A 26,678-nucleotide genomic window follows, 5' to 3' on the forward strand; every position below is an offset into this window, starting at 1 on the left:
AGACAGTCAGTGCAGCAGACAGTCAGTGCTGCAGAGAGTCAGTGCAGCAGACAGTCAGTGCAGACAGTCAGTCAGTGCAGACGGTCAGTCAGAGCAGCAGACAGTCAGTGCAGACGGTTGGTGCAGCAGATAGTCAGTGCAGCAGACAGTCAGTGCAGACGGTCAGTCAGTGCAGACAGTCAGTGCAGACGGTCATTCAGTACAGCAGACGGCCAGTGCAGCTAACAGCCTGTGTGAGGAGGACTGGGGTTAAACAGACCTGAGCTCAGCTGATGGCATTAGTGAACAGTAATACTCACTAATCTTTATCCTGCTGACGACCAGAATATCCTTCACTGCTATTGTTAGCATTAGCTTAATGTATGCTAAACTACACTGTGATACGTGCTCATTTTTCACCTCCTGCGGGAGGTTCCTCTGGTGCTCTCTGTCCACTACAACAGGAGGTGTATTTAAAGTGAACCATCAGAGCTTTAACTCACACTCTGTGCGTCAGACACTCGCTGCACTAAATCAGCTTTCTGCCTTAATGCTGCCTGAGCGGTCGCCTCGTCTCAGAGGGAAAGTCTTTCAGTTGATCGAGTGAAATACAACATGTGGAGGGGGTAATGATAATGATCACTCCACATAGACAGTAGTTTATACCAGAGCCAAACATGGCGTCTGTTCATGAAGAACCACTCGCCTGGTGAATACTAGTGTGTAGCCTCCAGGTGTGCAGCTCGCTGTGATGATGTCACTGAGTTTAACAAGCTGTCCTCTTAAACAGACTTGATTTGAAGCTCCATGGTTCTTTTTTTTAATTCAACAGTTTGTAATGTTTAGCTTCTTTGTTTACTTGTTCATCATCAAGTCCAACAAGTGGAACCTACTTGTTGGTTTTAGTGTAAAGTGAGCAAGCCTCTGGTTGAAATGTACACAGGCGGATTGCGTCCAGAATGACACATAAAAGATGTTCATGACATTTCAAACACGCAGTCTTCTCCATCACCTATTGAACATTCATAAAGATCATACAGTACCCTAATAATGTTTGTAGTTTTGAAAATGTGTGCAGTTATGTTACAATGAATTCATAGAGTAAGAAAAGTCATGATTGGGCGATTTAAGAAATAGTTTGAAAGCCTACAGGTCGAGAGCTGAAAAAATCTCATCTTAAAAAACATATTTTTACATTTGGGCACATATTTGAAAAAGTTATTTCGATCATTTTGTGTGATGGAAATGACTGACAATAAAATGCCTATTATTAAAATAAAACCAGTGCAGCCGCCATCAGGAGGTTTCTTTACATGATGGAAAAATAAAACACATCATTTCTTAAACTGTGTGTTGGATTCTTTAAAAGTCTCGGGATCAAAATGGACCATAGCTAAAGAATCACCCAATAATTAAAAATAAGTCAACCTGTGCGCTTCATTACACTAATTATTAAACTACACAGCATGTCTATTAGAGCCACAACACAGACATTTAAACAGAGCGGCTGTCAGGCTCCGGGCTGTCCGGGCAGTTTGAGCTCGGTCCCGGTACTTACCGTAACACGGAGCCGGAGCGGCACCGGAGGTCTCGCTCTGCACGGCGGCGGCGCTGCTCGGTGAGTACCGGTGAGGAAGCATGGCGGCGGTGGACAAAGAAAAGATGAATGAAGTGGAGGCCGATCGAGGAAGGGCTATACGCTGCTCCTCACCTCTCTCCCCCTCCCTCCCTCTCTCTTACTTACTACGCTGCTAAAAGCAGAGCGACAAGCGCGCTGTGTGGAGACGTCACGCCAGGTCGTACTTTAAAGCACACAGCAGGACTCCCGGACAGATTGAGCTGCAGACTGACTGTAACTGTGACACGTGATGGTCGGTGCGTTCTAAGAACAAAGTCACACATTTGCGATGTTGAAATAAAGTCACATTAAATTCATAATAAATGTATATTTAACTGAAACCTGATTTTATAACAGGTCGTTATCTAAAATACAATCCACTGATCCGTGAAGAGTCAGCCGTGCTTCCACGCGCTCTCTGATCATGTTACATTAGAACCACACTGATACTATGGATCATTGTCAGACCTCTGCTTGTGCTTCTTCATCACCAACATTTAAGTTTTTGCTGTATGTGTCTGCAGCTCAGATTAGACCTGTCTAACACTGCAGCAGCGCCCCCTGCAGGCACACTCATAGTGTTAACAGTCACAGCACTGCTCAAAGCTTGGACTGGCAAAGCGCAGGTCCTCCTGACGGGCTGCAAAGACACATCCAGAGACCAGGCTGCGGTCGAACAGTCCAAAGAATTACCCCCTAAGTCCTTTCCTATCCACTTCTCCTTGAGCTCGATGGAAAACATCCTGAGGTCAAGGAAAGGTGTGAGGAGAATTCAAAGGGGTAAGGAAAAGACGACCACGGTGCTCAGAGGATCACACTGCTCTTACACTGGGCAGATGTTGATGATGTCACGTGGTTCTGCAGTGTAAAAACTACAATCTACCCATGATGGACTACAAAGAGCGCATCTCTGGCCCGGTGCTTTCTCCCCGTGTTGTTTCATGCAGTCGTATAAAGGTGGAGAACAGCTGATGAATGTGACCTCATTGAGATGTTTACAGTGTGTGACACAGTACGAGCGTCAGGACGAGGCAGCTTTCAGCAGCACCAGTCTGAGCACCTGAGAACACCTGAAGTGTTCATATCGCTGAACATGACTTCAAACCTCTGCAGCCTGTTTACCATGAAGATGAGTAAATAAATCTTGTTTGTATTAATATTACTCAAGTCTACACTCATTCTGTCTCACTACCAGCTCGTAATGTGTGAAACACACAAAACTGAAAATTAACACACTCCACCATCACAGACGATTATTTATTTATCATATTTATGATGGACAAAACAACGTTCTCACTTTATAAACCTCATCCACGTCATTAAACAGAAGAAATATCACTTCATAGAAGCATGTGGGTTTGAGCTCTGAACGGCAGTCATCTATATTATCTTAAACAGAGGTACAAATACAGTTCACAGTTTAGATTTCAGGACAGTTTATTGATTCATTTGAGTTGGGAATTAAATAAATAAGTTACCAGAATTAGATTCCTAACCTCCTCTTGTATTGATCCACAGAAATCATCAGTTTGATTGTTTGAAAATATCTAAATCTAAATCTAAATCTACCTTCTGTCATGTAGAGGTGTGTTTTCATGACCTCAGAAAGGTGCTTCACTTTAAATGTTGACGCTGCGAGGAAGTGTCACTCTCCTTTGGTAAAGAATGGTCCAGTGTTTCCTAAAGGAGATAATGAAGGAAGCAGTGAAGCTCCTTTCCTCATCATTTACAGAACGACCCGCTCTTATCATGGCCGACACTGAAACACTCCCAGGTCATTTCACTCAGTGAGGAACCTTCTTAACCACCGCAGTCCGGCTTAAAATGTGACGTGTCTCCTCCTCCATGTTGGAACAGCCCATGTGATCAGAGAACGGGTCATCAAGCTTCCGACGGCATTAACAAGCTAAACTACATGATGTTTAAAAACAGGTTGAACATCCTTTGAAACAAAACAGTCAAACTTTACATCACAGGTCAGGAAGAAACGTTCCTGAGATTCAGCCTGTTTCTAAATGTAGAAACAATTGAAAGCTTGTTGTGAAGAGTTCACTGCACAGTGAGTTCACTGCATGGTGAGCTATCAATAGTTCACACATCGTAACATTTCCCTCCACAAACATTTGATAATCAATAGTTCACACATTTATTGACGCGGTCGATGGACAGAGTAAGAAGCACAGGTAGAAGAACGTTGTTTTGATCAGTTTGATGAGCCAAAATTATTTTTATTTAAAAATCACGGTCATTGAACATTTCACCACAATCATCCGTTAAACTTCTTTCTCCCCCGGTGTGTATTAAAGAACATTTTATCCTATTGAAACTTAACAAACACACACACAGGGGACAAATATCCATCATTATCTATACCGCTTATCCTGTTCAGGGTTGCGGGGGGCTGGAGCCTATCCCAGCTGTCATTGGGCGAAGGGCGGGGTACACCCTGGACTGGTAGCCAGTCAATCATAGGGCTGACACATAGAGACAGACAACCTTTCGCACTCACACACACAGCTACGGGCAATTTAGCGTCACCAATTAACCTTATGAGCATGTCTTTGGACTGTGGCTGGAGACCCCGGAGGGAACCCACGCAACAGCGCTAACCACTGCACCACCGTGCAGCCCGGGGGCAAATTTATATATTCAAAATATATAATATAAATAAAAATAAATAAATTAAAAATGAATAAATAATAAAAACATTTTTTTGTCCAATACAAGTTGTTGTAATATGTGATTTGGTGATTTTATTACTTACCACTGCCTAAAAAGTAGGCTATTTGTATGGCTGCAAAAAATATTGAGCCATAGATTCATAATTTTTGTACGAACAGAAAATTTCTGCAAACATAAGCAGTTACCCCATGACTGTCAACATCCTACTACACACAAACATGACACAGGTTTGTGCTGTCTATGGGCACAAGTGAAAATGTCCTGTTCAAGGCTGTAAGAAGTTTGGCAGGTCAGGATAGTAAAATACATTTGGTTATCGTCCATTAAATATATAAGAAACTAAACCTCCTTAGAGGAGTTTTTAATTGGTTAAGTATTTCTTCCGTGTCACGTGACAGCCCAAATGTATTCCTTTATTCATTGTGATAAAAATCAACATGATACATGTACAAAACAAACCCAAATTGGACCGTTTCCTTCGAATTGGTTTTGTCGTTTTTTCAATTTTGGATTCTGAGTGACAAAACGAGAAAACGGCTCCGTACATCCGTTTTCTCATTTTTGGTCGAAAACGATTAAGCGAGCCGCTTTGAGCAGTTTTGTTTTGGGTTATCTGCACACAGAACAGATTATACGATGATACCCGGACCCTTCAGGCAGCCTGGAAAAGACCTGACTGAAGACAAGTGTTGTTACTGCAAAAAACATTTAAGAAGGTAAACATTCTTCATATCTTATTCATTTCATATTTCTGAATAATAAATAATATGAGTCATCTTTAAAACACGAGGGTTCAAGTGAAGCTTGAGCACAGAGTCACCATGAGGCATCAGAGGCTGTGGATACTCAGAGTTTCCAACCAGATGGCGTCAGCAGTAAAGAAATAAGCACAAGCTCAGTCCATGAATGACAATAATGACGCACAGTGTTACATTCTGCATCTACAGCTCCTTTTAGAATAAACACTTGGGACTCATGTCACACACATTCAAAATAAAAGTCTTGATCTGTGCTTTTATTTTGTTAACTTACTCTATGTCATCCAAAGTGAATATTTATTATTTTGAAATGTGTGACTTTAAAGAAGACTGTGAATGTCATGTCTCATCATGTTCACACCTTTTAGTTCAGTCCTGTCTTTTGTGTTTCCCATCCTGTTTTATTTTGTAGTAATATCTCTTCTCTAGTTTCAGAAAACTTAAATTCCTGTCCTGATGTGTTTCCCGCCTGTGTGATTGTCATCTCCTGGTGGAAACAATGAGGGCATTGTCTCCACCTGTGTCCCATTACCTGGTGTGTGTATGGGTCTGTGTCTCCCTTTGTCCTGTGCCTGTTTGTCTTGTCATGTTAGGTGTTTCCAAAGGTCAGTTAGGTTGCTATGTTATTAATTCATAGTTCTTTTGTTTAGGATTTTTTGTAGGCCAGTTTATCTTTGAGAATTGTAGTTAAACTTCCTTTACTGATTTTTCCAGCCTTGCTGTGATTTTGTTTTGTTACTTTAGCTTTTTATGCCAGTACTATACTGTGATTTTCGGTTAATGCTTTGTCTTGTTTATTTTTACTCGAATAAAGAGTCTTTTTGGTTGTACTTTTGAGTCATGCGCCTGGGTCCTTTACTTGGTTCTTGTCAGTACAAACAGTCCAGTTATGGAGCCAGGCGACTCTGAGGCTTTGAGGCAAGCCCTGAAGAAGCAGGGAAGCCGCCTGCACCAGCATGACGAGCAGCTGAGCTCAATCAATCAAGGAGACAGTGGGTGGAATGACTTAGCACTTTGACGCTTTTTGTACGGACTTTCAGAACCAATTAAAGACCAACTGGCCCCGTTAGACCTCCCCACGGACTTAGACTCCACCATCACCATGGCCATCAAAATCGACAACAGACTCCATGAGCGAATGAAAGAGAAGCAGATGAATGCTCCTACTCCGCCTCTCCACATGGGGCGCCCATCTGTCCTCCCTTGGAAGGAGGATCACGTTTATCACATCCAGGGAACCCAGAGATGCCAGCAACTTTCAGTGGCTTGGAGGAGCCAATGTAGCTGGGTCGCACAAAGCTGTCTTCAGCCGAACGACAGGGCCACCTACGGGAGGGAAGGTGTTTTTACTGTGGGCAGCTTGGACATCTTCTGGCAAAAAGACCAGGCTCACCGGTGAAGAGGAGGGCACTGGTGAGCCGACTGACTTCCTCTGACTACCCTGCCCGCATGCTGACTAAGGTAAATATAGGATCAGAGGAATCAGACCTTTGCACAGGAGGCACTAGTAGACTCAGGGGCCGACAAAAGCCTGATGGACTGGGGGTTAGCCAGAAAACTGGGGTTAAAATACTCACCTTTGCCACAGCCATTAACGGCTAGCGCCCTTGACGGACGACTGTTATTTGACGTTTCTCAAGTAACTGAGTCATTCAAGATGACCATTAACCAGACACATAGTGAATATATCAGTTTCCATCTTTTTGATTCTGCCCAGCATCCACTTATTCTCGGGTTTACATGGCTAAAAAGGCACAACCCACACATTGATTGGCATTCAGGGAAGGTAGAGAGGTGGGGGCAAGTAATTAAGTAGTGTACTCCTCCATGGTAGAAGCACAAAAATCACGGAATGATTTCCAAATGAGCAGATAATCAACCTCGGATGTGCAAACTGAACTGTTGTTTGTGTGTTGCTCTGCTAACATTGATGTTATGGCGTGATTTCTCAATTCTCGCGCGATAATGTAGTTCTCCCGCAATCTTGTGCTCACTTGAAGTCAGCTGCTTGGTCCAGCGCTCCACTGCACTGCGGACCAGACACGCTTTCTGTGGGCGAGGGCTCGCGCCGCTGACCGACCGGAAAAGAGGCACAGACGGAACGCGCCGGAGACGGATCTTGTGGGATCGAGGGGTTAGCGGCATAGTAGGCATACCTGTGGTATTATAGAAACTTGACGAGGTGAGCAGCAAACTTGTCAACAAAGAAGTGTTCGACTGTATGACTCCTCCCCCGACTGCAATCGACTACTCTTGCCTGTTGTCGAGGTGAGCCGGCAGTCATTTTAAACAAGCCTTTTCACTCCATCCTGAGAGTGTCCACACCTCAGAACCTAACCTAAAACACGAATGAACCTGTAGCCAAGCATCTCACTCTGGCAAATAAGAGCGAGTGCACCTAAACATATTTTTTCTTTTTGCACCTTTTCCTGTAATCACAATGTAGAAATATTTGGATATTTTCACCAGAATGATCACATTTGAAATATTATTTTCTTGATGGTGTTGTGAGTAAAAAAAAAAAAAAACAGAATATTTAAGATTTTCTGGAGAAAAATATTTCTGCTGTTTTTGATGCCTGTTGTCATGTTATGCATACTTTGGATCTCTGTTTAGTTCATGTTTCCCCCTGCTGGTTATTTGAAAGTATTTCATGTAATCTTGTTAATTTCCCGCCATCAGTTCTTATTGGTCGATACAGTCATGTGACACAGTCAGGTGGCAGCTTAGACTTGAATCAGGAAATGCTTAGTTATTGCCATGCGGTCAGCTTGCAGTTCCAGTCGCCTTTTGTCTTTGTTTGTGCCTGGGAAAGCTTTGCTTGCAAGTTTAGCTGCTCTTGCGGCATATTATATCAGTTCATAAGTGTTGTGAATTGAATTCTGTCGTGTGAATTTAAAATTGACATATTTACAAGTGAACATTGCTAATGTTAAAATAGCCTCGAGTGGCACAGTGTAGTTGTTTATTGATACTTTCTTTGCTACATTTGTACCAGTACTGTTTAAATCAATATATTGTGCTGGTCAAATTTATGTACAATATTTACAGAATATTTACACGTTTTATTCAGCTATTCTTTTGTTATATTTTTGTAGTTGCTGTTTGCTTTGTTTGTTTGTTGGAAATAGCTTAGTGAAAAACTGCTGATAAAGAGGGAGACATAAACAAATGAATGACGCTGATGTGTTTTATTTTAAATTTGATCATTTTTTTAACATCCTTGGTTTGTTCTGAATTCTATAAAATGTTTATTTGTCTGTTGTCCAAATAATGTTGACCCCGTTCAGCCCTCGTCTTCGACCCAGTTTTTAATTTTCTCTGATTGAGTTTGAGACCCCTGCTTTAAGGCCTTCATTAGAGGTTGTCTAATACAACATGCCTCATTCAAAAAGAAAGCATACATTGCTAAGCAGCTTGACTTGGACTTGGAGAAAGATTGTTATTGCTGAGTATGTTTAAACAGGATATGTCCCCTTCAAACTTGACAAACCTGACCAGACTCAAATATAAACTTAACTCTATTTTAACTCAAAAGGCTAAATTCTTCCTATTTTGAGCTAGACAAAAGCATCAATCAGCATCTTGATATGCCACACCTGTGAGGTGGATGGATTATCTCGGCAAAGGAGAAGTGCTCACTAACAGATTTAAACAAATTTGGGAACAATATTTCAAAGAATTTGCCTTTTGTGTACATAGAAAAAGTCTTAGATCTTTGAGTTCAGCTCATGAAAAATGGGAGCAAAAACAAAAGTGTTGCGTTCATATTTTTGTTCAGTGTATATTAGGAGGTATGTAGTGTTTAAAATGTAATTCCTCTATTTTTATGTTCCACCAGGTCGTGCCGTCACAGAGGCCATCGGGGGAGAGCTGTAAAGAAGTCCATCAGATCAGGGTAATTTTTTTGAGAGGAGTAGAATAAGTCTCAGCACCTGGCTAATGTACATGTACAGGTACCTAAGATTTGAGTTGTTGATTTATCGTAACGATCTGCATTGACAAAGGTGAACCCAAAGCATGACAACAGACTAAGAATCCAAGAAGGGAATAACAGGTGAAACCGATTAGGGAGGGGCCAGACAATCACCAGACGCAGGAAACACAGGGGCGGGAAGTAAAGTGATCTGAAACATGGGGAGTTACTTTCAAAATAAAACGAGACAAAAATGGTAACTTAACTAAAGGAAACAGGCGAGACATGACAGTACCCCTCCCTCAAGGGACGGCTCCTGACGGCCCAGGAACTTCAGGATGTTGTCTGTAGAAGTCATTGATAAGAGACTTGTCCACAATAAACGATGATTTAAAGCAATTCTTACCTTTCTGGCATGTCCCTCAGCACTTGGTTAAAATTTGAACATGAACAACTCCGCCTCCCTTCAAAGTCCCACCCTCTTCCCCCTGTCCGACCTCTGATGCTCCCCTCCCTCCTGCCATCCATCCCTGACTCGTGCGGTGAGAGAAGCAGCGCGAGTTAAACGGGTCAATGGAGTCAGAGTCAGAGGCACAGGTAAGTGAAAACTAACCAACAGTAATTAACTACTGCATGTGGAATAAAATAAAATTCCCTCCCTCGTAACGTTTGGTTACCTTTTGTAGTCTGACGAACTACCATTAATGTTACTAGCGTAATTATAGCATTTTGTCGCCTGTTTGTTTACAGTCCAATGCGTCGTTTTTCGGCAGAATTAATATTTTCTTGCTGTCATAACGTCTTACCTTGCCTGAATTGTCCCGGTAACGTTTGTCATTAAATTAGGAGCAGTTGAAGCAGTTTTGTTTACAGGTTAACTTTGTTGAGAACCTGTTTTGTCAGCTAACGGTAGCTAACTTTAGCCCTCGTTCAGACGTTTAGCTTCAACATTTTTTTCTTTTAACTTTATGTTATATAGTCACAAAGTAAAAGGCTCTTTCTTTTTTTAAATTGTGGTGCTTCTTCGAGGAGAGTGTGGTTGGAGATCCCGACTACGACAGCAGCAGCCTACAGCAGGAACCAGCACAGGAGGTGTAAGAGCCCCGAGAAGGGCAGGTCCTTCCAGGGGCTGCCAGGGTAGGAGCAGCAGGGGCCGTGGGATGATGCAGAGTGGGGAATCTGCTGAGGAGAGGCACGGAACCAGCAGACAAGCTGCCCCAAGATCCACAACAAGAGCCGGAGGTCGGAGGGCACGTGGAACTGCTGCACTCAGTCCTGGCGATCTCATCCGAGTCCAGCAGTTTCAACAGGACAGGGTAGCAGCCGAGCGGGTAAAGCAGTACATTATTATAGTCATCATTGTAATGATTCATCTTCTTATTGTTTTTACCAGTACTGCTGTTGTTGTTGTTGTTATGGCTGAGATGTTGAGCAGCTTTTCTATATTTTTGTTGACATTATTGCTCTTGACAACATCTGTTGACATGATTGAGTTTTTGTTTGTTTTGCATTATATAATTGCCTTTGTCTTTTACTCACATAAAGTAATGTTTATTATGCTTTACTTCCATTATGCCCCTTTTTTCATATTCCCACTTCTTCTGAATGAACTGCAGTGAATTGCTAAAATCAATTTTTTTGAAAAACATTTATTATTGTACACAGTTAATTTTTTTTTTTTTTTTTACAGCTGTCTTCTATAACAAATTAGTTATTTGGTCCCAATAAAAAAAGCAAATAAATAACATAAGGCACTTGCAAGATTACTGTTTAGTAATGCAAACAAATCTTTTAGATGTAACATTCAGCTCTTCGTGAGTTCCAGGGGTACCAAGTCTTGGCTGGTGCTGGATGTCCTCCATTACTGTGGGAGTGGTGTACCTTGACAAAGAGTAACAAAAAAAATAGAAACGTGACACAGGATATAAATTGCATAAACTCAAACAGGCTAGATTTTATATAGATCTTAGGCTGCTTTGGCACAGAGTGATGTTATCACAATGTACAGTAAGTGGAGCAAGTGTATGTATCAATTTATCACAATTTAAAATTCACTACTGGTAAATAGTACTTCTTCCCAAGGATGGAAAAAGTCACAAACATAAACAGATCGGTCTTATTTACACAGATGTCAGCTAGCCAGCATTATCTATTAGCCGGAGAAGTCTTCTAGCAATGTGCTGAACTAGCTCTGGTTACTGTACAACCAACCAAGTCAAACGCTACCCCGGAGTTGTAATACTAGAACTGGGTTAATGACAACTTCACAATAAACACTGAGGCTAACGCTGAAGCTAACATCACCGGTAGTGTAACGTTAAACAAACCAAGCTGTGGAGTCAGTTTGTTTACACTACCGGCGCTAACGCTAGGCTAAATTTCCCTGCACAAATAACATAATATTACAGAACGATATTAACTGGTAACTGATGTTATCACATGTAATGTTGTGTTCTAGGATTAGGCAAACTAAAAGTACCTGTCCAGCAGAAACTCCGTGACCATCTCATCTCTTTTTAGTTCCGGATGAAGCTGCATTAGCCTCCTCCATTGCTGGAAAGCAGAGCCAATGTTGACCCACGTCTTGCCTCTTTCCGCATCAAGCTCTTTCTTTATGGCAGCTTTTTGTGAAATAGTCTTCTTTGTCCTGATAATTTTCTCCCCGGGGGGGCAGCTGATGATGGAAGTGGCAGCTCGCCTTGGTCAGTCATTGTCAGTTCTCCGTTCCTTGCTCTCTCTCACAGCTCTGCCAGAGAGGCGCACGACTTGCGAGCCGTGACAGCGGTGCAACTGGGAGGGACGTGGCGACGGATGACAGACAGGAAGCTCGGCAAATCAATTTACTCGGACCGAATAAAATGATTGGTCAGACTTTTATCAGGAATATATGAGAATTAAATATTGATGAGTTTCAACGCCTAGTTGATTTCTTTTACATTTTATTGTGCTATACGCTTATTAGGAGCATTTTATGATTACAAAAGAAAAGTGTAAAAATGCCAGAAAGGTAAGAATTGCTTTAACCCACTGCCGCTCCTCTGGTCCATAACCTTCCCAATCCACCAGGAATTGTTTCCCTCTTCCTCTGTTGCGGACCCCCAGTAGTCTCTTCACCGTGAAGATTTCTCCGCCATCGAGCATACGAGGAGGAGGAGGGGGTCTGGAGTGGGGCACCATGGAGCTTTCCTTTAAAGGTTTCACCCTACTTACATGGAAGGTAGGATGGACCCTCAGAGACAGGGGAAGGCGCAGGTGCACTGCGGCAGGGTTAATCACTTTTCGCAATGGGGAAAGGGCCCACAAACCTGGGTCCCAACTTCTTAGACTTGACGTGGATAGGTAAATCCTTTGTAGAGAGCCATACCCTCTGGCCTGGCTGGTACTCCGGTGCAGATCTCCTCCTACGATTGGCGCTTCTTTTTATCCGGTCCCGGCTTCTTAGAAGGACCCTGCGCACAGCCTCCCAGACCCGATGACACCTCCTGACAAGCGCGTGAGCAGAGGGAACCACCACCTCCTTTTCCGAGTCCGGAAAGAGCGGAGGCTGATATCTGTACACACAGTGGAAGGGAGAGATTCCAGTGGAAGCCGTAGGAAGAGTGTTGTGGGCGAATTCCCCCCACTAGAAGCTTGCTCCAAGAGGCGGGGTTTTGGGCCACCAGGCAGCGCAGACAGGTCTCCAATACCTGGTTCAGGCGTTCAGTTTGCCCGTTGGATTCAGGGTGGTATCCCGACGTGAGGCTGACAGTGGCTCCTATGAGGGAATAAAACTCCTTCCAAAACCGGGTGATGAACTGGGGACCCCGGTCTGAAACAACATTAACAGGAAACTTTTTTACTCGCAAAAAAGAAGCCGGCTCCTGCCGGAGAGGAAGAGGGACGAATCAGCCCCGCCTTCAGGCTCTCTTGAATGTATTTCTCCATAGCCTTTTTCTCCATTCCGGAGATGGAATACAGACGCCCCTTAGGAATGGAAGCACCGGGAATCAATTCAATGGTGCAGTCGTAAGGGGCGATGAGGAGGCAGAGACGTCGCCTTCACCTGACCGAAGACCTCACCTGAATCATGGTACTAGACTGGTACATTGATAAGATCAGGCTTGTCCATAGCAGCTGGGAGAGGAGGAGGGGCTGACGAGCTACGGCCAACGTCAGAACCACCTACCAACGTACTCTGGCAATCAGAAGCAAGACATGATTTATTACATTCCTCTCCCCATCCCATGACAGTACCCTTATTCCAGTCTATGTGAGGGTTATGTTTCTTAAGCCAAGGGAGCCCCAGGACCAGTGAGTGTAATGCTGAGTCAAATAAATGAAAGCTTAAACGCTCACAGTGCTTCCCAATACATAACTTGGCCGGTTCAGTTTTATGTGTCACTTTGAATAGGAGCTTGCCATTTAAGGCGCTAGCCTCAAGGGGTCTATCCAATAATTCAGTCCTTAGCCCCAGAGTCTTAGCCAGATCCCATGCCGTGAGGCATTCATCCGCCCCGGAATCAATAAGAGCCCCTTTCCTCAAAGTAGTGTTTTTAACCATGATCAGTACCTCAGTCAAGATGCGAGGAGGAAAATCCTCAGACGTGGTCTGGCTCATCAGTGTCCTCCTCCTCACTGACAAGCCCCGCCTTTTACCGGACACTTGACGAGACGGTGTCCCGCCTCCCCACAGTAGAAGCATCGACCCTCCTGAAGACGTCGCTGTCGCTCCTCTGCCTATAGCTGGGTTCGTCCCAGTTGCATGGGTTCCTCCGCAGAGGCAGATGGCACAGGACGCAGCCAAGCCGGGGACGGCAGGCTGTCTCCCATCCGGAACGAGTGCCCCTCGAGGCGAAGAGAGAATGGTGTAGCCCTCCTCTTCTCCCTCTGGCGGTCCCAGAGACGATTGTCCACCCTAATGGCCATGGCGAGGAGGGAGTCCAGGTCCTCTGGCAGGTCCAGCAGTGCCAACAGATCCTTTACCGAATCTGAGAGTCCATTTAAAAAGGCGTCGAACAGAGCCGGACCATTCCAGCCGCTGTCCGCTGCTGATGTACGAAAGTCAGTAGCATAGTCAGCCACAGTTCTGGTACCTTGTGTCTTTCGCGTCAGCGCTCTGGCCGCTTCCCGTCCCGGAGACGTATGATCAAAAATCTTTCTCAAGGCGTCCATGAATAATTCAGGAGATCCACACACCGAAGAGTTCCAATCCCACTCTGCCGTTGACGTAATAAAGGCCACTCTGGATCGTGGGGCGGGAAAAGCTGTAGGGTTCATTTCAAAATGTAAATTACACTGAACCAAAAATGATCTGCACAGATCAGAGTCACCTGAGAATTTCTCTAATCGGGGCGGCATGGCAGGAAGGACCGTGGGAGCAGCGATGATGGTGCTGGAGGTTTCCAAGATGGTCGGGGTGGCCTTCAATTGAGTTACCAGGTCTTGAATCTGTTTCTCCAACCAACTAACATGAGAGGTAACCGCCTCCTTGAACTCGTTCTGCTGTGCTGAAAGTTCCTTAACTTCCCTCTTAATGAACGAGACCTGCTCCTCCTGTTGTTCCATCATCTGCCTGTGAGAGCTCCCTGATTCTTTCCACTTACTAGTGTCGGCTGGAATCCAAGTAAATAATAAATATTCCTTTTACCATAAATTCAATAAACAAAACACAAGAAATATCAAGAAAGCCTGAACTCAACCTGATATCACAACCTGACTTCTGGTAACCGAAATTCTCTCAAAAAGGAAAAATCACTCTTTAAAAGGGGAAAACTCTAATCTAGAAACGAAACACCTAATCTAATAAGGAAATGAAAATCACTCAAAAGAGGATATCTAGACTTAATAAATAAACAAAGAAAATCTCAATACTGGCAAAACGCAGAAACAAAAAAATAGTCTATCTAATCTAGAACTCTCACCGATCTGACTTGGAACATGAACATGAACATGGAACATGGATCAAGGAAATTGCTGGGACGACTGACATGAAGACAAGTATGAACTGGCACAGGACAAAGGGAGACGCCACAATTTAAACATGAGGAAGGGAATGACAGGTGAAACCGATTAGGGAGGGGCCAGACAATCACCAGACGCGGGAAACACAGGGTTACTGTCAAAATAAAACAGAAAATGACAAAACATGAAAGAACGAGACAAAAATGGTAACTTAACTAAAGGAAAATGACGAGACATGACATTTATATGCTAATATAAATGTTTTCTATATATTTCTCACAAAAACATTGTGGTAATATAATAAGATGAGATCTGGTTAAAACTCCATTTGTGACGACCTCAAGACAGAACTCTTCCTTTAGAGAGCAGTTGCTTTGTCCTTGCTTTTTTGTGATTAACAAGATTTTAAGATTTATGCAGTATGTCAGAGCATTGAGCGCATTTTAAATTTCTCATCAGCTCTTATTAACTTGGCTTTATGTCTATTCCTATTGATCTAATTTGACAGGAAAAAACACCCCTCAAAGTGACATGACAATAAAGGACTGCTCTGGGTAAACATTTTAAAGCATAATAGCTTCTTGATTTAGACTATTACTCAACTCATTGTTTTACCTTTTATTTCCTTTGTGTTGTCACAGATTTTCCCAGGGATTGAGGATGCGCCAAACTGACATGTTGCACGACGGGATCGCTTGAGGTACACGAACACTGTCCAAAATGAGCAAGAAACTGCAAATGAGTGCAATGAGAAGAAAGACAGGACAGCAACTTGGTGGTTCCTATGATTTGTGATGATAGATGAAAGCAACTTCTGCCACAAATGGAAGGTGTTTGTTCTCTTATAATATATTACGATTTACTACTACTATTTTTATATAATTCTCAGGACTTTGTGTGCAGTTGTCATACTTTTGAAATAATATTTTTTCATGATATTGCCAATTGTAGGCTGTATCTTTCATTTAACTACTGAGGCCTGTACTGTGAAGCCAGTTCAACATACCTAGGATCTCTTCTCATTATCTGGCTTCACTAACTTTAACATCTGATGATGCTTAGCAGTCACACAACGGTTATAAACTTGGCAAACTCAACCCAGGGTTTCCCCAATTTAGCCATGGGCACGTTCAAATAAAAGGGGCGGTATCTGCAGAATCTGACAAATCGCAAACATGGAGCAGTCTCCTGACAGCAGAGCGGCATATCTCACAAATGAAGAGCCAACTATAATATGAAATAAATACGAAGAATTTAAACATAATTCAGGCTAAAAGCAACACAGTTGCAGCTGCTAAATGCTGGAAGTACAGTGGACAAAAAAAAATCACTGACTGTGTGAATTGATTGATTTTATTTGATGATTAAAAACACATGGAACCTACAAATCACCAAGGATTTAAACACAACACAGCTTACCATTTAGAGACCATTTTGGTCCTCTAGTGTAACACTTAACACACCACAAGATAAAGCAACACAATGTGTAAAGTAATAGGCTATAATATCACTGCCCCATCTAGGCTATAGCACAAGTAGATCTGACTATTATTACATTTGCGTATTCCATTAAACGACTTACATGTATTCTTATGGCGTGTATGACAATTTTTGCCATTCCGGCAGTGTGAATCGGACTCTGGAGCAAAAAAAACATATATGACACATACAAAAACATAATTTTAAGCAGAAGGGAGGCTTATTTTAATTTTATGAGTGCAACAAGTACAAAGCTTTGCCCTCATATTAATTACATTCTCTAAAATATGAACATATTTTAGCGCAGCAGAAACAATAGGTGCGTCTCCCCATCTGTGCGAATTTACACATGAGGCTCAGGCACAGCAGCGTAACTTCATTGATTATTTAAATCTCCACACGCCGACGGGATCTAATGTAATACATCAAGAAAATTGATTGGTCAGTAGGCAGTGCTCCGGTGCAGGTTAGATTTGCAGCCTAAGTTACCATGGAAATTAGCCCTGGTAAGAAGTGAACCCGTGCCATAACTGTGAGGGAAATTCTCCTCTTGAAGATAATTTGCTGAAAAACTGACAAACCAATGTTATGAATCAAATCTTTACTTACATTTTACATGCAGCATGGAGAAAAGCACAGAAGTTCTCTGCCTTTCAGTCAAAATGTTCAAGCTTATATACATTGTCAAAAACCCATCCCATGACTTCTCAAACACATACCCAAATGGTACTCTAAACAGGTGATTAGCCCTCGTAAGCCAGATAGCATCATAAAATAAATCCCCTCCCCCCATATAACTCTAGATTGATGATACCTGGAAAATTCCCACATTCCCTCCTTTTAAACATCTCAAAGTGGGAATTGTAATACATTTCACATAACACAACCCATTAAAAGACAATCATTTTGGTTTAAAATTATATGAATTAGCAAAAAATTCTACACAATACAACACAAAAAACTACAATCACACTACAAATAATACCATAGAAAAGAGTACACCAACAATAGCAACATTTGACTAAACAGTTCTTTTGACACAATTTATACTCGTCTTCTTCTGGGGTCTCCAGACACTGCGGTGCTGACATGCCAATGCCACTTCCCTCTGTGCCCTCTTGCACCCTTAGTGACATCAGTCCATTTCCGCCCACATTTGATGGGTCGGGTGTATGCATATCAGTATAAATGAAATCAGTTTGGCTTTTGAATGCAAGTGGATCAGTTTGCAGTGTGGTGGTTGTAAGTATATGAGGACGTTTGAAGTCAAATCATTGGTAGTCTGAGAGTCCTAAAACTTTCTTAAGTCAGTCAATGCTGTTTCTGTCAAGTCAAGTCCAAGTCAGATCGTCTTTCCTGATTAGTCATGCTGTACAGGGGTAGGGAGATCTAAGCAAAATCAGAAATCCATGGACGGCAATAGCCTGCTAAGCCTAAAAAGAGCTGTGTTTGTTTATTCGTGCACGGTTTTGGAACATCCAAGAGATCCTGGATGCACTCTGGACCCAATTTACCCTCCGGAGTGATGATATGGCCAAGGTAACACACTAATAGCGCAACAAGCTGCAACAACAACACTGTGTCACCTTGATAATACTCTTGTGTAGGGAAAACACACCAAGAGGTCATCAACATACTGAAGAAGTGAGCGGCCACACATTGGCTTTCAATATATAACACCTAGCATTGAATGTGGAAGCACTGTGAGTCAGGACAAAAAGGAATGCTTAATATGCATTTGCCAAATCAATCACAGAACACCTGTGAAAGGTGCCATTGTGGAATGCCCTAATTCACATCCTTCTCTAAGTGTGTGTGTGTGTGTGTGTGTGTGTGTGTGTGCGCGTGTGCATGTCTGTGTGTGTGTGTGTGTGTTTGTGTGTGATACTTTCCTTGAAGTCTTCGATGTGGACCCCATCTCCTTCTGTCTCTCAGTATGCAAGACTTGTGTCCTAACAGTTGCTGCCATGGACTGTCCACCAACACTTCTGGATCCCAGTGGCTGTGTGCTTCTCCTCCTGTTGGCCTTGACTCGGGATTTAGGATCATCATGGGCAGTTGTTTGCACAGTCCCTTTGTCCCTTATCTCCGCAACCAATAATCAAAAGATGCTGCTAATGGAGACTTTATGAGAGGAACAAGGTTAGTTTTTGTCTCTTTAGGGATCAAATGAAGTTTGGACAGGTCAGGGTATACAGTTGCCCCTTCCCCCTCCTGCTCAGGGTCCTCATGAGTCTGCTCAGCTGTTGGGGGATGTGTCTTGTGACCAGGAGGGGCTGCAGGCATGGAGACAGCATATGGAGGTGGGAGAGCCCTATCTCTTACCCTACATTTGTTTTTCTCTCTCTGTTTTTCATATACACTTCCATCTTTTGTTTTACCATCAAACCAGCTAATGACCTCGCTTCCCTTTCTGCCCACTTTTGGAAACCTTGCCAATCCATTTGTTTCTTCCCCTGTTCTCTTTCTTCTAAACATACTCTACACCTTCTTAAACAATCAGTACTCAATGTGCCAATTAAAGGGAAAACAAATCCTGCGTGATATGATGCTAAAGTGGAACATCCTTAACCACATTTTTTCCCCATTTGTCTACCATCAATTTAGCAGGACCTGAAAGAAGGTAAAGGTTTTAATTTCCCTGTTTTGTTCCCCATGGTGTAACAGACTCAGTAGGACAGCTGTGCTTGCATGTTCAATAAGCTTATCAGCCACACAAAATTCCCAGTCACACCGATCTTCCCATAGAAGAATGGTTGGATCTTATCAAGCATACACTACCTTTGGGTAACTTATTCAGCCAGGTGGTTTGTACGACACATTCGTACCGAGCAACGCACCTTTGTAGTACAGATGAATATGTACTAGACACTGAATGAGCGACCATAAAGTTTATTTATTGTACTTTATATATTTCTTATATTCTTCGATCATACGCCCATTTTATCACAATGTGCTATACCCTTATAATGTGCTATATTATTATATTATCATTAGGTTGCAACAAACATACACTGCTCAAAAAAAGTTAAGGGAACACTTAATCGTCACATTATAACACCAAGTCAGTTAAACTTCAGGGATATCAATCTCTCCATTTAGGAAGCACGAGTGATTGTGAATCAATTTCACCTGCTGTGGTGCAAATTAAAGAGACAACAGGTGCAATGGAGAGGCAAAAGCAAGACAACCCCCAAAAAGGGAATGGTTTTGCATGCGGTGGCCACAGACAGTTGCTCTCTCCTTTCTGACTGATTCTTCTTTAGTTTTGTGTTCTGCTAGTGTCCTTGTCACTACTGGTAGCATGAGGCAGAACCTGCAGCACAATCAGGTTGCACGGGTACTCCAGCTCCTCCAGGATTGCACATCCATACGTGCGGTCGCAAGAAGGTTTGCTGTTTTTCCCAGCACAGTCTCAAGAGCATGGAGGAGGTACCAGGAGACCGGTTGTTACACGAGGAGAGCTGGACAGGGCCATAGAAGAGCATCAACCCAGCAGCAGGACCGATATTTGCTACTTTGTGCGAGGAGGAACAGGAGGAGCACTGCCAGAGCCCTACAAAATGACCTCCAGCAGGCTACTGGCTTGCATGTTTCTGACCAAACTGTCAGAAACAGACTCTATGAGGGTGGCATGGGGGCCTGACGTCCTCTAATGGGACCTGTGCTCATAGCCCAGCACTGTGCAGCTCCATTAGCCTTCACCAGAGAACACCAGAATTGCCAGGTCCGCCATTGGCGCCCCGTTCTCTTCATAGATGAGAGCAGGTTCACACTGAGCACATGTGGCAGACGTGAAAGAGTCTGGAGATGGTGTGGTGAACGTTATGCTGCCTGTAACATCATCCAGCATGACTGGTTTGGCAGTGGGTCAGTGATGGTTCAGGGAGGCATTTCCTTGGAGGGCCGCACAGACCTCCATGTCATAGCCAATGGTACCCTGACTGCTGTTAGGTACCGGGATGATATCCTCCAAGCAATTGTTAGACCTTATGGTGGTGCAGTGGGCCCTGGGTTCCTCCTGGTGCCGGACAATGCCCGGCCTCATGTGGCCAGAGTGTGAAGGCAGTTCCTGGATGACGAAGGCATTGATGACATTGACTGGCCCTCTCATTCCCATGACCCAAATCCAACTGAGCACCTATGGGACATTATGTATCGGTGCATCAGACGCCGCCAAGTACCACCACAGAGTGTACGGGAGCTCACTGATGCGCTGATCCAGGTCTGGGAGGAGATCCCCCAGGACACCATCTGCCGACTCATCAGGAGCATGCCCAGACATTGTCGGGACTGTGTATGGGCATGTGGGGGCCATAAACACTACTGAGTCACATCATGAGTTGCCATGATGATATTCACGCAAGTTGGATCAGCCTGTGATTTCAATTTTTTACTCTTTTTACTTTTACTATTTTGGGTGTGATTTTGAATCCAACCCTCAATGGGCTGATGATTTTGGTTTCCATTGACTGTTGTTACATCATTTTGTTCTCAACAAATTATACAATGTACATCAGTGAAGATTTTCAACTTAAATTATACGTTCATCAAGATCTGATGTTTGCTGAAGTGTTCCCTTAATTTTTTTAAACAGTATATTTAACTTCTATGAGGATTATCTAGAACTCCTCCACCCTTTCAGTTTTTTTTTATTTTCTTGATTCCCCTTGTCAGTTCTAACAGCCTTTTTTTTTCTGGAATTACACAGAACTGGTCTACAATAACCTCAAAGGATTTATATGCTAACAGGTTTCTGCTCCCCCAAGGAAATCCGTCAGAGAAATACAACCATCCGTTAGTTTCACAGCCGCTTGTCTGGAATTACATTAAACTAGTTTCCAATACCACAGGAATTACAAGGAAACAGTTGTCCTTAAACACAGAAATTACACAGGTACGATCAAGAAAATGATTCATAACACTGTACTAACCCAAAAAAAAAAAAGATGGACCATCCGCTGTCGGAAACCCTTGTCTGACTTCAGGCGGGTTCCTTCACCCTTTGTGGGGAGGTCACCCTGAGTCTGCTAAACAGACCCCTGCCGGCACTTTACCCTCAGTCCAGACTCAGGTGTCGATCAGCGTCCATCCCACATCCATCCCACTTCTGACACCAAATGTGAGGGAAATTCTCCTCTTGAAGATAATTTGCTGAAGAACCGACAAACCAATGTTCTGAATCAAGTCTCTTACATTTTACATGTAGCATGGACAGAAGTACAGAAGTTAATTAAATCATCATGAGTCATGCATTAGTCAAGCATTACTTTAGTATATAAATTGTACCATTAAAGAAAATTCTCATCTTTCTCAGAGGCACAGTCTGTGTCGTTATCAACAAAATTACTTTGACAAAGCAATCAAATCTGTTAGCTGCAGAATACACAAAGTGTATGGATAGTTTAATTTTTTTTTTTTTACATATTTCACTGTTATATAAAATTTGCTTATTGCTGCTTTAAGAAAATAAGACAACTATTTTCAGGAAAAGACAATTTGCTGAGAAACCCTGCATGTTTTTTTATTTGTGGTTGAATTGCTCTCTACTTTCCTTCTGAGAGCCAAAAACCTCTCAATCCCCTGACTGGTCATCAATCGATCAATCAATCAAATTTTATTTGTATAGCGCCAAATCATAACCAGGGTTATCTCGAGACACTTTACAGAAAGAGCAGGTCTAGACCGACTCTTTGTTAAGTTATTTAAAGAGAGGCCCAACATCAATCCACCATGAGTAGCACTTAGCAATTCGGCACATTGGCAAGGAAAAACTTCCTTTTAACAGGCAGAAACCTCGAGCAGAACCAGACTCATGTTGAACAGCCATCTGCCTCGACTGGATGGGCCGAAAATGGGATAGAAGGAGATGCAGGATAGAGACAGGCAAAGAGAGCAACAACAACATATGTTCTTGTTACCACAACAACATATGTCCTTGTTACATGAACAACAACAGACACATACTTATGGTTGCAATGCCAATAATAGTGGTAGACTAGGGTGAAGATTGGCTAAATAAATAAATAAATAAATAAATTAGCGAGAGAAGCAGAGTAATGATAAAGGCTGAGGTAATCGTAATTGTAACAGTTGAAGTCAACAGGTCTACTATTAGCATTAGCAGCAACAATAATGATACTATGGGGAAGGCTGATGTTAGTAGTTGTTGCAGTCGAGCAGGTCCACAGCAGCAGGTGGTCTGCAGCAACGATCCTCAGGAACCTTCAAGACAAGGGAGCACAAGAACTCCCGGGAAGATATGTGGTTAGTAATGTTAATGGGACCAGAAGATACAGAGTTAATGAGCTGCATTAATATGACAGAGAGAGAGAGAGAGTCAGAGAGAGAGTCAGAGAGAGAGGAAGAGAGAGAGAGAGAGAGAGAGAGTCAGAGAGTCAGAGAGAGAGAGAGAGAGAAGCTTGGTGTGTCAGATCCCCCCGGCAGTCTAAACCTATAGCAGCATAACTATGGGCTAGTCCAAGCCTGAGCCAGCCCTAACTATAAGCTTTATCAAAGAGGAAAGTTTTAAGTCTACTCTTAAAAGAAGAGAGGGTGTCTGCCTCCCGGACCTTGACTGGTAGATTGTTCCAGAGGAGGGGGGCCTGGTAATTGAAGGCTCTACCTCCAACACTACTCTTAGAGACTTTAGGTACCACAAGCAGGCCTGCATCCTGGGAGCGCAATGTTCTAGAGGGGTAATATGGCACTATGAGCTCTTTAAGATATGATGGTGCCTGACCATTAAGAGCTTTGTAAGTAAGAAGAAGGATTTTAAATTCTATTCTAGATTTTACAGGAAGCCAGTGCAGAGAGGCTAATACAGGAGAGATGTGCTCTCTCTTCCTAGTTCTTGTCAGCACACGTGCTGCAGCATTTTGTACCAGCTGCAGAGTTTTTAGTGACTTATTAGGGCAGCCTGATAGTAACGAGTTACAATAATCCAACCTGGAAGTAACGAATGCATGGACTAGTTTTTCTGCATCGTTTTGAGACAAGATGTGTCTGATTTTTGCTATGTGACTGGTGTCAGGAATGTTTAGCCAGTGCATTTCAGACAATCCAAGTGTCATGGTGTTTTAAGGAAAGACTTGATGCTTTTCAAAGTAAAGCGGCACCTCTCAGATTCTGTTTTTTTGTGAAGACTCTGAGAAAGTGCTCTTTTGGTTAGTGTCCATAAAACACTGCAGAGGCATTGCTTTGCTGCTGCAGAATTCACTCTTCTCATAAGTATGGTACAATTCTGTTCTGAGCTCTGCCTTGTTCAACATGGAGCATACGCTACTCTTTCAAGAGCTGCATCAGGCAACCTCATACAGTGTAGTTGAAACAATTCTCCATGCAACAGAGTGTTGCGCTAACAAGGTGCTGGCATGCACCAGGATAGTATCACATACCTGTAAAAGATACATCAACATCATTCATCAGCTAACATTTGAAATAAAGCTTTGATGAAAACATGCATAAATCCAAGTCAGGCATATGACTGCTTAAACTTAACATAACATAATTATTAACTTTACAGTATGTGTAAAGGTGGTCAGTCATCCAGGTCATTGCTTGTGACCTCTACTTCCTCGACCTGGATGACAAAAGTAGAAAATGCTAATATAAATTGCAGATCGCCTTCAGTGCTGAAACACTGATATATATATACATATATATATATATATATATATATATATCACAGCTTACCTTTGAAGCTGGCCTCTGTTCTCCTGAATCCATCATCCTCTGTCATTATATGGCCTGGTCCTGCTATTGAGGTGCACTCTCCCCTAACAGAGAGAAAAGGGAGGGCCTGAAAGAAAAAACAAAAAATGTAATATAATTAAATTATGTTTTTCTTTGGTCAGCAACAACCTGTTCAGATTTCCCGACTCCCTCGAATGCATCAGAAATTATCCATCCGATCTCCGTTCAACAAAGGAGCATTTTCAAAGTTGTTTCTTCACCTCTTGAGAACAGACCTGACAAAGCTTAATTTTACTTCTTACAGATCTGCATCATGATGTTGAACTTTCGGCAAAAGTAAGACCCGTTATTTACAAGACTTTAAAAAAACATCAAAGGCTATAATACAAAAAACACTGCAGACTCGCAGCACAGAGAGGGGCATAACTGCTGTGCAGGCGCTCAGAGGGAGGGAGCGGGTGATCATGCACTGAAGTGATGACGTGATATGAAACTTTGTTTGATCATGAAGCCTGATGATCCTCTAAACAACCATTGACACGACGTCATGCTTGTGCAGAGCTCTATTGCGCCCCCAATAACAATTGAAACTACAGCTAAAGTTCCGTTCCACTACCGTACATTACAATCAAGTCCGGACCAATAACCTTCGGGGCTAGGATCAAAACATCCGGGGCATTCATCAGATGTCAGATGGAATATATTTCCATTCCTCTGTGCACTTGTCCTGTGTATGGGGCCCTATTGTCCACCTGGCGCAAAGCGCCAAAGCGCGCAACGCAAGTGTCATTGCTATCTCTAACCCAGACCAACAAAAACCTGGTCTAAAGTCTAAAGTATATGGCACAATCTGTGTTTGCTTTTCAGATTTTTCATCGACAGCTTGCCGATTCCCTCTCCCTCCACCCAGGGAGTGGCGCCTCCACCCAGAAGTGGCGCACACAATCTGGGGCCTCTTTGGCCGAGCAGAGGTGGATCTCTTTGCCTCAGAGATGTCGACCCACTGCCCCCTCTGGTTTTCCCTGGCAGAGGCAACGAGCCCCCTGGGCCAAGACGCACTAGCCCACCCTTGGCCAGAAGGTCTTCTGTATGCTTTTCCGCCGCTTCCTCTGATTTGGCCAACACTTCAGAGAGTACTTCAAGAGAGTCACAGGATGTTACTAGTGGCCCCATTCTGGCCAGTAAGGACACGGTTCCCTCTGCTGCACAGACTCTGTCGCAGCATGCCGTGGTGCCTCCCCGAATGGACAGACTTGCTGTCTCAACTGGGTGGTCGGATCTGGCATCCCAACCCTCAACGCCTCAAACTGTGGGTTTGGCCACTGGAGGGCCCGAACCACTGCTGAGCAGCTGCGTGGACCCTGTCAGGCAGACCATCATGAATGCCAGAGCACCATCCACCCGTCTGCAGTATGACAACAGGTGGAAACTTTTCTCTGACTGGTGTATCGGCCGGAGGGAAGACCCAGTCCTCTGCTCTGTGCCTACTGTCCTGGAGTTCCTACAGTTCCTCCTGGATGATGGGCGGTCTCCTTCTACTCTTAGAGTGTATGTGGTGGCAATATCATGTAGACACGCTAGAATCGACAATGGCACAGTAGGGGTCACAATCTAGTGTCCCTCTTTCTTGGGGGGGCTCGAAGGTTGCACCCCCCGAGAGTTCCAAGAACTCCACCATGGGACCTACCTCCGGTGCTGGACTCCCTTTGCCAGCCTCCTTGTGAGCCCTTGGCACGGGCAGAATTGAAGTGGGTGTCATGTAAGACCGCATTCCTACTGGCCATTATTTCAGCTAAGCGCGTCAGCAAGTTAAACGCCCTGTCAGTAAGTGCCTCATGACTGAGGTGGAACTCGGACGGTTCAGGTGTCACTCTGTGGCCGAACACAGCATTCCTTCCGAAAGTGCTGGCACGTTCGCACCTCAACCAGCCTTTACAGCTGGCACAGATTAGCCCCCCACCAGGAGAGGGCGGAGACAAGCCGGAACTGCTGTGCCCAGTCCGGTCCCTGAGAGCCTATATTGCAGCTACCGCTGGCATTCGACAGTCAGAGCAGCTTTTTCTCTGCCATGGCGGCCGTAATAAGGGTTACGCTCTCTCGAAACAGCGTCTCTCCCACTGGATTGTGGATGTGATTGGGCATGCATATGGGACTAGTAATCGTCCCCTGCCACCCAGTGTCAACTGCCACTCTACTGGGAGCGTTTCCACGTTGTGGGCTGCCCTGAGGGGAGTACCCCTGGAAGCTATATGTGCCACTGCCCCATGGGCATCGCCAAACACATTCTCCAGGTTCTACAGGGTAAATGTGGCCACTCCCCATCCACTGGGGGTGAACCTCCGCCGGAGTCCTCCAATCCTGCTCAATGAGGTAGGTAAGCAGGAGGATTCCTTGTGACTTTGCTGGTATAAGTCATTCAGTGCTTTTAAGCACCGCCTCTGGTGGTCAGCAGGGATGACATAGAACGAAAGTTACAGATGTAACTACGGTTCTACGAATCCAGAATGACCGCCAGAGTACTCAGTCACTCAGAATCCGCGTCCCTCGACAAGATTCTGTAGGAACAGAACCCTGGACGTCACCGGAAAATATAACCTTTCTCGGGTCATCC

At 43.7% G+C, this 26,678-nt stretch overlaps 1 protein-coding gene across 1 annotated transcript in view; it reads right to left on the bottom strand.

Moving 5' to 3' along the window:
• Positions 1-7,182, bottom strand: part of slc44a5a (solute carrier family 44 member 5a) — a 42,972-nt gene extending 35,790 nt beyond the window's left edge. The window contains exons 1-2 of the mRNA XM_069684083.1: positions 7,032-7,182; positions 1,538-1,708 (exon numbers count right to left, since the gene is read on the bottom strand). Of these exons, the coding sequence (XP_069540184.1) occupies positions 1,538-1,708; positions 7,032-7,182 (322 nt within the window). The remainder of the gene's footprint in view (positions 1-1,537; positions 1,709-7,031) is intronic.
• Between the last annotated feature and the right edge of the window lie 19,496 nt (positions 7,183-26,678).

The sequence above is a fragment of the Semicossyphus pulcher genome, unplaced genomic scaffold (assembly GCF_022749685.1).
Source record: "Semicossyphus pulcher isolate SPU_LCO1_2020_fin unplaced genomic scaffold, fSemPul1.0.p SCAF_7, whole genome shotgun sequence".
Classification (NCBI taxonomy): domain Eukaryota; kingdom Metazoa; phylum Chordata; class Actinopteri; order Labriformes; family Labridae; genus Semicossyphus; species Semicossyphus pulcher.